This window comes from Chelonia mydas, chromosome 14, assembly GCF_015237465.2.
Source record: "Chelonia mydas isolate rCheMyd1 chromosome 14, rCheMyd1.pri.v2, whole genome shotgun sequence".
NCBI classification, from domain to species: Eukaryota; Metazoa; Chordata; order Testudines; family Cheloniidae; genus Chelonia; species Chelonia mydas.
The window spans coordinates 42,417,294-42,431,384 of NC_051254.2; the positions used below are offsets into that span (position 1 = coordinate 42,417,294).

Below are 14,091 nucleotides of genomic sequence, written 5' to 3' on the forward strand. Positions count from 1 at the left end.
GTCCAGGGGCCTGGCTGGCTCAGCGAGGCAGGGAATGGGACATTGAATGCAGAGGTGAAGCTTGAATTCTGTCCTTTCCTTTTGACCAAGTTTATTATATTAATTGCAATCAATTTATTTACAGCCGTTAGAATAAATATCTTGGAGGAGTCTTCCCCCCACATCCATTGTCTAAAGTGGGGGATGATGGGGGCTAACACAGAGGTTAAAGCTCACGCTATGTGTTGTCAAAGGGACACTGTGGGTAAAGGAAGGTGGTGGAAGGAGAATCCCCATCAGCTTTTAGCTCTAGAGGGCTAATGACACACATGCAGGGCTGAATCCAGCCACTAGAGGGCACTTAGACAGAGACAATATGTCACACCCCACAGGGAACCCTGAAAATGCACACGAGTAAAAGGTATGGGTTGACGGGTGTGTGTACGCGTGTGTGTGCGGGGTGGGGTGGGGACCCCATAGATCTATAGCCAAAGGTCATGCTGGTGCAAAGCAGTGTGGGTATTCCCCATTAAAAACCTCTTTGGACAGTCTGTTATAAGACCTCTTGTTACCCATAATCCTTCACTGTTGTTTCCCCCACTCCCCAGTCTGGGAGACCAGCCTGTCAAAATGGGAAGTGATGTCACCTGGAGGCTCCCAGATGCCAGGAGTGTGACATCATGGTGTGCGTGCGTGTGTGTGTGTGTGTGTGTGTGTGTGTGTGTGTCCATGAGAGAGGCCGTGACCTCAGAGGGTGGGGCGGGGTTGGAATTGACCAGGAAGCAACCACACAGGGGTTGGCGGAAGAAGGGACAGGAAGTGAAGAAGTCAGTGACATCATCAGAAACGGCGAGGAGGAGGAGAAGGGAGAGGAAGTGACACTAAAGGCTCTGAAGAGGAAGTGATGTCAGCAGAGTCTGAAGATGATGTCATACCATCAGGAGCGTGACATCATGGACCACTGCCAGGAAGGAAGAAATGACAGAATAGGACAGGAGGAGGAAGTGAGCTAGTTCCTTCCAGGTCCAGCAGGAAATGACTTCATTGTGCATTGGGGGGGGTCGGGTAGAAGGAAGTGACCTCACTGGCCCTGGGAGAACGACAGGAAGTGATGTCATTGCACCGGGAGAAAATTACGTCTTTTCTCTCAGAAGGAAGTGACTTGAGTCCGGCTGGTGTGAGACAGGAAGTGACCGTCACGTAGGTCCGCGGGAGGAAGTGACCTCGGCCGTCAGATGAAGGTGGACTCCTTGTGGCTGGGCAGCCGGTAGCCCCGGCTCTCCTGGAGTTGCCTGCACAGAGCCGCCTTCTCCCGCTCCAGCTGGGCGATGCGGTCGCTCTTCTCCGACACCTCCTGCCGCCGAGAGGACAGCGGTCACGCTTGGGCGGCCATATTGGCCTGGCCCCCAGCCGCCCCCCGGGCTGGGAAGCGCGGGCTCCTCGGGCGGCCAGCAGGTGGCGGTACCTCCTTGCCTCACCTCCTGGCTGCCTGGCGATGAAGACGCGGGAGGCGGCCATCTTGAACCCAAACGTGGCAGCCAAGAGCTCTCCCGTCGTTGCCCCCCCCCCAAGTTCATCGTTCGGCACCTCCGCCCCCCTTCTCCAAGCCGGGCCTCAAACCCAACCTTGCCCCAAGCAGAGCTCGGTGGGGTCGGCCACCTTGACTCTCTCCCCCTGCCCCACTCTAGGAGCAGGATCTGGGGGCCATCGGGGGATGTGACTTCTCAGCCAGCAGAGCCACCAGGGGGCAGCGCGGAGGCCCCTGGCGCGTTGGCCAGCTTGACCCATTGCCCCACACGGACGGGGGCAGGGCCGACTTTGCGGAGTCGGCCACCTTGAACCCTTCTCTGCGGCCATTTTCTGAGGCCCGAATTCCCCCTCCCAGGCCCATGGCCGCCTCCGTACCTTGATGAGGAGCCGGTTCTGCTCCTTCAGCACGCTCACGGCTTGCTGCTGCAATGCCTGCTGCTTCCCCCCTTGGACGAGGGGCGCCCCAAACCGGCTGGAGGGGAAGCAGGGGGGAGGGTCAGCCTGGAGGCCGGGGGCGGGGAGAACAGATCAGTTGAGTCCCTTTTCATACCAGCCAAGAGAGTGAATAGCTCTGTGCCCCTCACTCCTGACCCACAGCCCCCGATAGCCCTGCCCCCCCCCCCCCACTGAGCTCTGTCGGTGCCCCTCACTCCCGACCCGCAGCCCCTGCTATCCCAGCCCTGGGCTTCCCGCCCCCCCGAGCTCTGCCGGTGCTCCTCACTCCCGACCCACAGCCCCCTGCTAGCCCGGCCCTAGGCTCCTGCCCTCCCCGCCCCCAGCTCTGCCAGTGCCCCTCACTTCCGACCCAACTGTGCTGACCTTTCCAGGGCTGGCCAGTAGGTTTCGCAGCCCGAGATTCACCTCCTGGATCTTGGCCAGCAGGAGGCAGCTCTGATTGGGGCAGGAATCCGGGAAATAATCCTGGGGGGCAGTGAGAAGAAATAATCAATGGGGGAAAATTCCTGCAACGAGCGTGCAGGTCACCTGCCGGACGCCTGGGTCCCCTGTACCCACCATGGGCAGCTTGGGCTGACCCACTGAATCCCATATCACATTTCGCCCCTCTGTCATGGGAACAACGGAATGACCCGTTTCACTCCCCCCAACGCTAAACAGTGGAATGACCCAGCCACACTAAATTGTTATGAAATGATCCAATATTCTCCATCCACCAGTAACAATGGATTGTTCCACCCCCTCATCCCCCTAATAATAAGAATGGAATGACCAATTGCCCCCTCCCAATAATACTGTGGACGCATCTGTCCCTCAGCGATTACAATGGATTGGTCCATTTCCCCTCCATGAGACAGTGACAATGGTCCAGTCCGTTCACCCCTAATGGTAACAATGGACCAATCCATTCCCCCTCCATATAACAATGGACTGATCCACCCCGCTGACCCCACCTACTCTTTATAACAGAACAACCCACCCCTCTGAGGGCTGCCAACTTTCTGGTCGCCCAAAACCGAACCCTCTAGCCCAGCCCCTGGCCCGCCCCCCCACTCACCTCGTTTCCCCTTCCCTCGGTGGCTCGCTCTCCCCCCCCCCCCACTCACTTTCGCTGGCCTGGGCCAGGGGGTTGGGGTGTGGGAGGGGCTGAGGGCTTCGCCTGGGGGTGTGGGCTCTGGGGTGGGGTTGGGGGGTGCAGGAGGGGGCTCCAGGCTGTGGGGTGGGGCCGAGGGATTTGGAGTGTGGGAGGGGGCTGTGGGTTGAGGCAGGGGGTTGGGATGACAGAAGGGGTGAGGGCTGTGGTGTGGGGCCGGGAATGAGGGGTTCAGGGTGTGGGAGGGGGCTCTGGGCTGGGGCAGGGGGTTGGGGCTCGGGCTCCCAGTCAGTGCCACAATAGGCGGGGGGGCTAAGGCAGGCTCCCTGCCTGTCCTGGGGCACCGCGCTGCACCCCGGGAGCAGCCAGCAGGTCCGGGTCTTGCGAGGGGGGGCCAGGAGGCTCCATGCGCCGCTCTCACCCACAGCTCGCGTTGGCCACGGTTCCCGGCCAATGCGAGTACAGAGCCGGTGCTCAGGGCGGGGGCAGCGTGCGGACCCCCGGAGTCCATCCCACTCCCCCCTCACCAAGGAGCTGGACTTGCTGGCAGCTTCCCGGGTGCAGTGTGGTGACCCAGGACAGGTAGGGAGCCTGCCTTAGCCCCGCAGCACCCACGACCAGACTTTTAACGGCCCAGCCTGTGGTGCTGACTGGAGTCGCCCGGGTCCCTTTTCTAGCGGGTGTTCCAGTTGAAAGCTGGACACCTGCCCCCTCTATACAGTAATAATGAAATAATCTCTTCTCTCCACCCCCTACTAAACACAATGGACCGCTCCATCCCCCCCCCCATTATTAATAATGGACCAAACCACTCCCATCACACTTTACGCAATGGACTGCGCTCTGCTCCCCCCCACAGTAACAACAGACTGTTCCATTACCGCCCTATTCATGACAATGGACCAATCTATTGCCCCCCTCATCCTAATGGACTGATCCTTCCACCCCCCCCTCTTGTTAACAATGGACTGATCCATCCCGTTCTAATCACAATGGTTTGATCCACCCCAAAAATCGATCCATCCCCATCCCCTAATTAATACTAACAGTTCAATCCAGTCCCCCGCACGCTAACAATGGATTAATCCATCCCTCCTTCCAATAAAAATGGTTTGATCCATGTTCCCCAGGCTAACAATGGATTTATCCACCCCTATGAAAAACAATTGACTGCTCCTATTGCCCACCCCTCAATTGAAACCACCGGACGCAACCACCCCCCACTGTCACAGTGGACTGGTCTGACCCCTGCCAACCCCCCCAAAGACAATGAACTGACCCATTCTCCCCCCTCCCGTTAGGGGGCGTTGGTACGTACCGGCTCCGCCCCCACCTGCTCCTGCTTGCGCTGGGCCTCCAGCAGGTGGCGCCGGTACCAGCCCCGCAGGCGCTCGGCGAGATCCAGCCCCTGCAGCAGCGCGTCCCGCTCCCGCTCCTGGGCCTGCCGGCGCTGCAGCTGGGGGGAGATGGGGGTCAGCGTGGGGGGCGGGGCGCCCGGACGCCTGGGTTCTCTTCCCGGCTCGGGGAGGGGAGTGGGGTCTAGTGGGTACAGCAGGGGGGCTACGGGATCCTGGACGCCTGGGTTCTCTCCCGAGCTCTGGGAGGGGAGTGGGGTCTAGTGGTTATAGCAGGGGGGCTCTGGGAGCCAGGACTCCTGGGTTCTCTCCCCAGCTCTGGGAGGGGAGTGGGGTCTGGTGGTTATAGCGGGGGGGGGGCTCCGGGAGCCTGGATGCCTGGGTTCTCTCCCCGGTTCTGGGAGGGGAGTGGGGTCTAGTGGGTACAGCAGGGGGGCTCCAGGAGCCTGGACACCTGGGTTCTCTCCCCGGCTCTGGGAGGGGAGGGGGGTCTAGTGGTTATAGCAGGGGGGCTCCAGGAGCCTGGACACCTGGGTTCTCTCCCTGGCTCTGGGAGGGGAGTGGGGTCTAGTGGGTACAGCAGAGCTCCGGGAGCCTGGACGCCTGGGTTCTCTCCCCGGCTCTGGGAGGGGAGTGGGGTCTGGTGGTTATAGCAGGGGGGGGCTCCGGGAGCCAGGACTCCTGGGTTCTCTCCCCAGCTCTGGGAGGGGAGTGGGGTCTGGTGGTTATAGCAGGGGGGGCTCCGGGAGCCTGGACGCCTGGGTTCTCTCCCCGGCTCTGGGAGGGGAGTGGGGTCTCGTGGTTATAGCAGGGGGGCTCCGGGAGCCAGGACTCCTGGGTTCTCTCCCCGGCTCTGGGAGGGGAGTGGAGTCTAGTTGATATAGCAGGGGGGCTCTATGAGCCAGGACGCCTGGGTTCTCTTCCCGGCTCTGGGAGGGGAGTGGGGTCTAGTGGTTATAGCAGGGGGGCTGGGAGCCAGGACTCCTGGGTTCTCTCCCTGGCTCTGGGAGGGGAGTGGGGGCTGGTGGCTAGAGCGGGGCGCCCCGGACGCCTGGGTTCCCAGGGGCGGGGCTGTCACTCACCCACAGGAAGAAGTGCTCCGCCTCCCAGCTGCCCAGCCCGGTGCCCAGGGGCAGGATGAGGATGGTGTAGCCGCGCTGCACGGCCGTGGGGGCCAGCAGCAGCGACAGCAGGGGGCCGCGCTGCATGGCGGGGTGCGGGAGCCGGTGGGGGGCCCCCTGTGTCCTTCCCCGTCTGCGCTGGCCCCTTCACCCCGCTCCGCTCTGCCCTGCTCCGCTCGGCAGCCCAGCCCGGCGCTGACTGAGGGGCCCGGCCCCCCCGGGGGAGCCCAGTCTGGGGGGGGGCCTGTGCCCTGCTAAGCCGCCCGGCAGCGCTTCCCGCACAGAGACAATGGCCCTAAGCCCCGGCTTCCGCCCGGCTGGCCAGGGAGGGGGACAGAGACGGGGACGGAAAGAAACCGTCCCCCCCCGCCAGCCCTAGAGCAGACAGGCCCCATTCCCCACCCCCCTGAGCCAACCAGTCGCCGCCCTGGGGCTGATGGGAGCTGGCGCCCCCCAGAGGGACAGGCCCTGGCCCCATTCCCCCCCATCCTCTAAGACTTCACTAATTATGTCTGTTCTTCCCCAGAAGAGAACACCAGCACGTCCCACAAATATTCCAGGGGGGCTGCGGGTCGGGTGTGAGGGGCACCGGCAGGGATGTGGGTCGCCCAGGGGGCTGTGGGTCAGGAGTGAGGGGCACCGGCAGGGCTGGGGGGAGCCCAGGGAGCTGCGGGTTGGGATTGAGGGGCTCCGGCAGGGATGTGGGGAGCCCAGGGGGCTGCGGGTCGGGAGCGAGGGGCTCTGGCAGGGATGTGGGGAGCCCAGGGGGCTGCGGGTCGGGAGTGAGGGGCTCCGGCAGGGATGTGGGGAGCCCAGGGGGCTGCGGGTCGGGAGTGAGGGGCACTGGCAGGGCACGGGGGAGTCCAGGGGGCTGCGGGTCGGGAGGGAGGGGCGCCGGGCCAGGCAGGGGGGACTCACCGCCCCATAGTCGATGCCGTGGGTGATCGTGTGGCGTCGCGGCTCCTTCGGGGCTCGGAGGCTCCGGGGCTGCCCCGCCTGGCTCAGGGCGCTGTTGATGCTGCGAGATCGGGTCACGCCCCTCGGCTCCCCCTCGCCTGCGGGGAGAAGGGTGGGGGTGAGCCCCAGCCTGGGGCGCGGGGCCTGTCCCCTCTAGGGGGCGTCAGCTCCCATCCGGCCCCAGGGCGGGGACTGGCTGGCTCAGGGGGCAGGGAATGGGGCACGGGGCCTGTCCCCTCTGGGAGATTTTGTCCCCTTGCCCTGTCCTCGCTGCTGTAATTAAACCACTAATTAATTACAGGGCCTCATTGATTCCCCAGCTGGGCCTGAACTCAGGGCACAAATCCTCGTATTGGAGACAGGGATACGACCCTCGTCAATGTAATTAACTGCCTCCGGATGTCCCACGCTGGTGCCTCTCACTCCCGACCCGCAGCCCCCTGCCAGCCCAGCCCTGGCCCCCCCAGCCCTGCCGGTGCCCCTCACTCCCGACCCGCAGCCCCTGCTAGCCCAGCCCTGGGCTCCCCCCACGTGTCTCAGCCCCTCGGCTTGGGAGAGCCCTGCGTGGTAGAAAAGTGGGGGTGGGGGGGGGCAGGGATTTAAGGGGCGGGGGAGAGGCTGGGGGGCACTGAGGGGAATGGGAGCCTCGAGGGCTGGCTGAGGGGCTGTGGGGCCCGTGGGGCAGGGTTCCCATGGAGACAGACCGAGGGACAAAGCCGGGGCTTCTGGCCCAGCCCGGCCAACTCAGCAGAAACAGGGTAGCCCGGGGCCGGGTGCCAGGAGCGACTGGCGCTGTCCCCCCACCCCCCCCGGACACAGCTGTCTGCCCGATGCCGGGCCGCACGTAGGCAGCTCTGCTGGTGCCCCTCACTCCCGACCCACAGCCCCCTGCCAGCCCAGCCCTGCCCCCCCCCAGCCCTGCCGGTGCCCCTCACTCCTGACCCGCAGCCCCCTGCTAGCCCAGCCCTGCCCCCCAGCCTGCCGGTGCCCCTCACTCCCGACCCACAGCCCCCTGCCAGCCCAGCCCTGCCCCCCCCAGCTCTGCCGGTGCCCCTCACTCCCGACCCGCAGCCCCGGGCTGTTCGAGGTGAGTTTAGCTCCATCGATCTCATGGATTCGGGTCTTTCCCTGTCACCTTTAGCCCAAACCTTTTCTCCTGGCCGGCCAGGCTCTGGTAAAGTCCCACGTGCCCCAGGTTGGAGCAGATACAGCCACCGAGGGAGCCCCATTCCCCAGCACTGAGATGCAGCCACCTCTGGGGTGGGTCTGCTGGTTATACAGGGACCCCTCGCCCAGCACTGAGATGCAGCCACCTCTGGGGTGGGGCGGCTGCTTGTATTCTCCGGTGGGTGTTTCGTGGGCCGAAGGCTGGCGATCCGGGAAGGGAGGCGTCCGCAGCAGCTGGGGCTGGCGCTCGGCCGGCCGGTGGGTCGGATTAGACGCCTTAATCTGTGGCTTAAAGCGAGTGAAATCTCCCAGGTGCCAGGCTGGGGGGAGAGACGCTCGGAGCAGCGCCCGCGGGAGCTGGGGTAGGTGGCGAGGGTGTGCGTGTGCAGGGGACTAGGGCAGTATTGGGCCCCTCTCGTACCGGAAATCCATGGCTTGCCCCTCCCCCGCCGTGGGGCCGGCTCCCCAGGGCTCTGGCTGGCCGTGGGGCTGGCGCGGGCCCGGCTCTAAGAGGATTGGGGCTCTCCATGGCCGGGGAGACAGGATCAGCCCTGCTAAGCCCCCGGCCGTATGCTGCCAGGCTGAGGCCCCCCCCCACTCCTCCTGCCTGAGAGACCAAGGGGGGGTGTCTGGCCCCACAGCCTCCTGGCTGCCCATCCCCCCCGTCCATTCCCATACAGATCCAGTATCTTCTCCTGACCCCCATCACCCCCAGCCGCGAGAGATGCTACCGGGGCCTTGGGGTCACTCACTGGGCTGAGAAGGAGCCGGGGGGGGGGGTCAAGAACCTGAGTTCTTGGCTGCCCCCGGGGGGGCAGCTTCCTGCTGAGCATGAGCAGGGCCCTGGGTGTGTCTGACCCCCCCCCTCGTCCCCCACAACTGTGCCTCTCGGGATCTTCCTCCCCACGAACCCCTGCCCCTCCGAGAACCCAGGCGTCCTGGCTCCCAGCCCCCTGCTCTAACCACTAGACCCCACTCCCCTCCCAGAGCTGGAGAGAGAACCCAGGAGTCCTGGCTCCCAGCCCCCCTCTGCTCTAACCACTAGCCCCCACTCCCTTTCTGGAGTCAGGGAAAGAACCCAGGAGTCCAGGCCCCCCGCTCTGCCCCCCTCACTCACGCGTCTGGCCCCCACTCGTCCTCTCCTGCGCCGAGTTGTGTCCGGTCTCAGCCGCCTCCGCCCCGGGCCCCTGCTCCTCCTCCTGGTCCCGGAGCAGCGCGATTCTCAGCCCCGCCACTAGGCGGGGGAAGCTCAGGAACCCCCCGCTGGGCCCCGCCACCTGCTGCAGGGCAGGCAGCACCCCGGGGGGCAGGAGCTCGTGCTGCGGCCCCCCCGAGGGGCTCAGGCCCGGGCCCCCCCGGCCCCAGCGGCTCTCGATCTCCGACAGGTGCACGGCCCCACTCCGCTGCTCATCCAGGATCTCGAAGAGGGTCCGGAGGCTGCGGAGGAAGGGCCGGGGCAGCCGTGGGGCCAGGCCCAGGGCAGGATCCTCGGGGGCAGCAGGGGGAGGGGAGGCAACCAGGGAGGTCATGGGTCAGAGCAGGCTGGGGGACTGGGAGCCAGGACGCCTGGGTTCTCTGGGAGGGGAGTGGGGTCTGGTGGGTTAGAGCAGGGGAGGCTGGGAGCCAGGACGCCTGGGTTCTCTCTGTGGCGGTGGCTTCGTCCGTCTGTCCGTCCCTCGCCAGCCCATCTCGGAGCCAGAGCGGCTGAGCCGAGGGGGGGTGGGATCCCAGCTGGGAGCCAGTCACGTGACTCACCAGCCTGTCCACTTAATCCTCCAGGCCAGCTGATTAGCGGCTCCGGCTAAGGAACCTTCCCCACCCCGGGATCGGGGCCAGGGGGGTCAACCCCTTGGAGGGGGACGGGGAGACCCAAAGAAACCAGCCCCTACCCCCATCAGCTGCCTTCCCTTTCGCTCCTTTGTCTGCTCCCTGGGTCTGGGTGCCCTTTGTTATTGTAGGGTCTCCCAGATCAAAAGTGGGGTGGGATGGTTTGGTTATGGGGGGGTCTCCCCAGGCGCTGGGGCGGGGCTGGTTTGTTGAGGTCCGGTTTCGCGGAAGTGCTGGTTATTGTAGGACCTACTGTAAAGCCAGCTCAGCCCAAGCCAGGGAGTGGCGGCCCCTGGAACCCGCCATGCAGTGAGGGGCCCTCACCCCGTGCTGCCCCCTGGCCTGCCACCCCTCCCCCACACACCGTCCCCTGCCCCCCATCGCACCCCACCCTCTCTGCCGTCCTCCTCCCCCCGGGGGGCAGCGGGACCCTCCGTCCGACCGGAGAATCCGCCCCCAGCTCCTGCGGGGAGACCCCCAGAGAACGGGGCTGGGGGGGAGGGGAGGGGGGGCTGGGGGAGGGGGAGGGAGGTTGAGTGGCACAAGCCTGACACCTTGTGGCCAGTAGCAGCGCTGCAGCATATGGATGGCAAGGACCCCCCAGCTCTGACGGTCCCCTCACTCCCGACCCACAGCCCCCTGCCAGCCCAGACCTGCCCCCCAGCCCTGCCGGTGCCCCTCACTCCCGACCCACAGCCCCCTGCTAGCCCAGACCTGCCTCCCAGCTCTGCCGGTGCCCCTCACTCCCGACCCACAGCCCCCTGCTAGCCCAGCCCTGCCCCCCAGCCCTGCCGGTGCCCCTCACTCCCGACCCACAGCCTCCTGCCAGCCCAGCCCTGGGCTCCCCCCAGCTCTGCCGGTGCCCCTCACTCCCGACCCACAGCCCCCTGACAGCCCAGCCCTGGGCTCCCCCCAGCTCTGCAGGTCCCCTCACTCCCGACCCACAGCCCCCTGCTAGCCCACACCTGCCCCCCAGCTCTGTCGGTGCCCCTCACTCCCGACCCGCAGCCCCCTGCTAGCCCAGCCCTGCCCCCCAGCTCTGCCGGTGCCCCTCACTCCCAACCTGCAGCCCCTGCCAGCCCAGCTCTAACCCCCCCAGCTCTGTCAGTGCCCCTCACTCCCGACCCACAGCCCCCTGCTAGCCCAGACCTGCCCCCCAGCTCTGCCGGTGCCCCTCACTCCTGACCCACAGCCCCCTGCTAGCCCAGCCCTGCCCCCCAGCTCTGCCGGTGCCCCTCACTCCTGACCCACAGCCCCCGCCAGCCCAGTGGGACTCTTTCCCCGTTCGCTGTCTGGCTGTTTCTCTCTCTGGTCCCCAGGGCTGGCGCCTCCGGATCGAGTTCCCGGCTCTGGCTGGTTGGCAGGGAGCAGCTGTCGGCTCCAGGCCCCGGGACCGTCTGTTCATCTCCCCCTGGGCACCGGGGGGTGGAGGCGGGGGGGACGTGGGCCCAGCCAAGACAGCAGCTGCCACTCGCGGCATCTGGGGCTGGGAGTCCGAGGAGCCGTTCTCGGGCCTAAGAACAAAGGAGGAAAGTGGCAGAGAAAACCAGTGACCTCGCGACTGCGGGTCGGGAGTGAGGGGCACCGGCAGGGCTGGGGGGGGCAGGGCTGGGTTGGAGGGGCTGTGGGTCAGGAGTGAGGGGCACCGGCAGGGCTGTGGCGGCCAGGGCTGGGCTGGAGGGGCTGTGGATTGGGAGTGAGGGGCACCGGCAGGGCTGTGGGGGGCCAAGGCTGGGCTGGAGGGGCTGTGGGTCAGGAGTGAGGGGCACCGGCAGAGCTGGGGGGCAGGGCTGGGCTGGCAGGGGCTGCGGGTTGGGAGTGAGGGGCACCAGCGGAGCTGGGGGGGGCAAGGCTGGGCTAGCAGGGGCTGCGGATCGGGAGTGAGGGGCACCGGCAGGGCTGGGGGGGGCAGGGCTGTGCTGGCAGGGGGCTGCGGGTTGGTAGTGAGGGGCACTGGCAGAGCTGGGGGGGCAAGGCTGGGCTGGCAGGGGCTGCGGGTCAGGAGTGAGGGGCACTGGCAGGGCTGGGGGGGGCAGGGCTGGGCTACCAGGGGGCTGCAGGTCAGGAGTGAGGGGCACCGGCCGGGCTGTGTGGCTACGGGTGCAGTTGATCTGTTGCCCCCTCCTGGCCAGGTTGTGAACTGCAGCCTCACTCCCATCATGTTATAGCCCAGGGGTGGCCAAACAGAAGCTCACGGAGCCCCCAGGCACCCCCCCTTTCTCCACCTAGCAGACTGGGCGGAGGGGAGCTCGGGGCTTCCGCCCTGCTGGGGCAGGAGGAATCAGGGCAGAAGCCCCAGGCCCTGGCAGGCGCCGCCCCACGGGGCAGGTTGTGGGCGTCTCTCAGCTCTCGAACATCTGAGGATTATTGTTCACGGCTCGCTGGGTCCCTACGTTTGGCCGCCCCGTCACTGACCCTGAGATGCAGCCACCTCTGGGTGGGGGCTGGTTATACGGGGACCCCTCTGCGGTGGGACGCGGCAGCTGGTTACACAGGGACTCCTGGCCCGGCACGGAAACGCAGCCCCTCCAGGGTGTGTGGGGGGACTGATGACACAGGGACCCCTTGTCCAGTGCAGAGATGCGGCCCTTCTGGGGTGGGGCACGGCGGCTGGTTACACTGGGACCCCAGTGCTGGCCCGGAGCTGCAGGCTGAGGGCCCAGGGCTGGTCAGCGGGGGCTGTAGCTTGGGTGCCAGCCCAGGGCAGGGGAAGGTGTTGCTGGTTAATGGGTAACCCAGGCTGAGCAGCCACCCAGGGGCTCTGTCGTGGGGGGGGGGTGGGGTGCATGGGGGGATGTGGCCTACGAGGGGTTAAATCAGCCCCCCTGTGGGCAGGAGCCCGGCTGGGACCCTTGGGGAGCAGCTCAGGGTCCCGGGGTGTCCCCCAGCCCCTCAGATCCGGGCTGCGGGCCCAGGCCTCCGGCAGGGTTTACAGGCGGCCCAGCCGCCGGGCAGCTGCCAAGGTCAATATTGAGAGAGCAGGCAGCTGGCATGGGCGGAGGGGGGGTGGGGCCAGAGCAGCTGGGGGGGGGACTGCAGGGGGATGGGGGAACGGAGAGGGGCAGGGGACGGGTGGATGGATGCATGGGGGGGGCTGGGGATTAGCTAGATGGGGGGATGGACAGATGATGGATGGGTGTAGAGGGGATGGGTAGAGGGGAGGGGGGATGAGTAGTGGGGGTGAGTAGAGGGGCGGGCGGGTGGGTAGAGCGGAGGGTGTACAGATACAGTTAGGTGATGGGGGAGGGGCAGCAGGCCCCACCCCAGACAGCAGGGGGCCGGCTCTGGTCTCCATGGGACTGGGCCAGGCCTGAGATGCCCCAAGGACCGGGGGGAGGGGGACATGGGACCCAGCCCTGCTGGTGCCCCTCACTCCCGACCCGCAGCCCCCTGCTAGCCCAGCCCTGCCCCCCACAACCCAACCGGTGCCCCTCACTCCGGACCCGCACCCCCCTCCTGATACCTCGCCCCCCGGAGTGATTGTCAGTTTTCAGTGTGGGGGTGATTTTGAATCCCTGCCCTCCCCCTCCAGTTTTCCTCCCCCCCGTGTCAGTGAGCCGCTGAAATGACTGACACCGGATTTCCGCGGCCTCTCGCCAGAGGCGCCCCATTCAGGGCTGAGGACAGAGCTTTATTGTGTCGCTTCACGTCTCCGCCCTGCCGGCCTGCCACGGCCACATGGGCCTTTCCTCCCTGTCCTCAGCCCCCCGCCCCGCTCTAACCCACCCGATCCCACTCCCCTCCCACAGCTGGGATAGAACCCAGGCGTCCTGGCTCCCAGCCCCCCAGCTCTAACCACTCAACCCCACTCCCCTCCCAGAAGTGGGGAGAGAACCCAGGCGTCCTGGCTCGCAGCCCCCCAGCTCTAACCACTCAACCCCACTCCCCTCCCAGAAGTGGGGAGAGAACCCAGGCGTCCTGGCTCCCAGCCCCCCAGCTCTAACCACTCACCCCCGCTCCCCTCCCAGAGCTGGGATAGAACCCAGGCGTCCTGGCTCCCAGCCCCCCCCCCCCCCGCTCTAACCACTAGCCGCCACTCCCTTCGCAGGGCCAGGCAGAGAACCCAGGAGTCCTGAGCCCTGGGGGCAGCCCTGTCTGTGGCTGCCCCCGAGGGGCACTGAGCGTTTCACTGGCACCATCCGTCTGTCCCGGGAAGGGAAGGAAACGTCGGAGCAGCCGGGAAAGGGGGAGCGGAGCAGGGAGAAAGGAGGGAGGGACCGCGGGTGTGAAGGGAAAGGGGCGTCGGGAGCGGAGAGAGGGGACGGGGCAGGGGGAGGGAAGGGGTGAGACGGGGGGGAGGATGGAGAAGAGGGGGAACGAGACGGGGGAAGGAGGGGGGAAGCCAGGACAGAGGGAGAGAAGGAAGGGGAAAGGAAGAAGGGGAGGGAAGTGAGACGGACGGGGTGGGACAGGGAGGGGACGGGGGAATGAGAGGGGGCAGGAAGGAGGGGGTAGGTGGCGAGGGGGGCAGAGGGAGGGAGTGGGCAGGTGGGGCAGAAGGAGAGGGAAGTGGGTCGGTGGGGGGCAGAGGGAGGGGGGAGAGAGGGAAGGGGGCGGGGCTGGCAGGAGAGAGAGGCAGCCCCCCTCCGCCCCAGCCTGCCCCCTC

The 14,091-nt window shown here is 66.4% G+C and overlaps 1 protein-coding gene across 1 annotated transcript; it reads right to left on the bottom strand.

Annotated features, from left to right (window-relative positions):
- Positions 1-66: 66 nt before the first annotated feature.
- Positions 67-9,845, bottom strand: SAPCD1 (suppressor APC domain containing 1). The gene is made up of 6 exons (XM_043528932.1): positions 8,776-9,845; positions 6,453-6,589; positions 4,377-4,514; positions 2,329-2,430; positions 1,885-2,010; positions 67-1,333 (listed from the first exon to the last, which is right to left on the bottom strand). Exons 1-6 carry the CDS (start codon positions 9,185-9,187, stop codon positions 1,211-1,213), a joined length of 1,038 nt encoding a protein of 345 aa, XP_043384867.1. The 5' UTR covers positions 9,188-9,845; the 3' UTR covers positions 67-1,210.
- Positions 9,846-14,091: the final 4,246 nt, after the last annotated feature.

Excerpts from the sequence above, each read along its gene's own strand:
- SAPCD1 (XM_043528932.1), bottom strand. The coding sequence starts at position 9,187 with ATGACCTCCCTGGTTGCCTCCCCTCCCCCTGCTGCCCCCGAGGATCCT. Across the intron at positions 2,431-4,376 it reads AGCAGGTGGGGGCGGAGCCG|GATTATTTCCCGGATTCCTG; the intron begins GTACGTACCAAC and ends ACTGCCCCCCAG. Across the intron at positions 2,011-2,328 it reads TACTGGCCAGCCCTGGAAAG|GCTGACCCTCCCCCCTGCTT; the intron begins GTCAGCACAGTT and ends CCCGGCCTCCAG.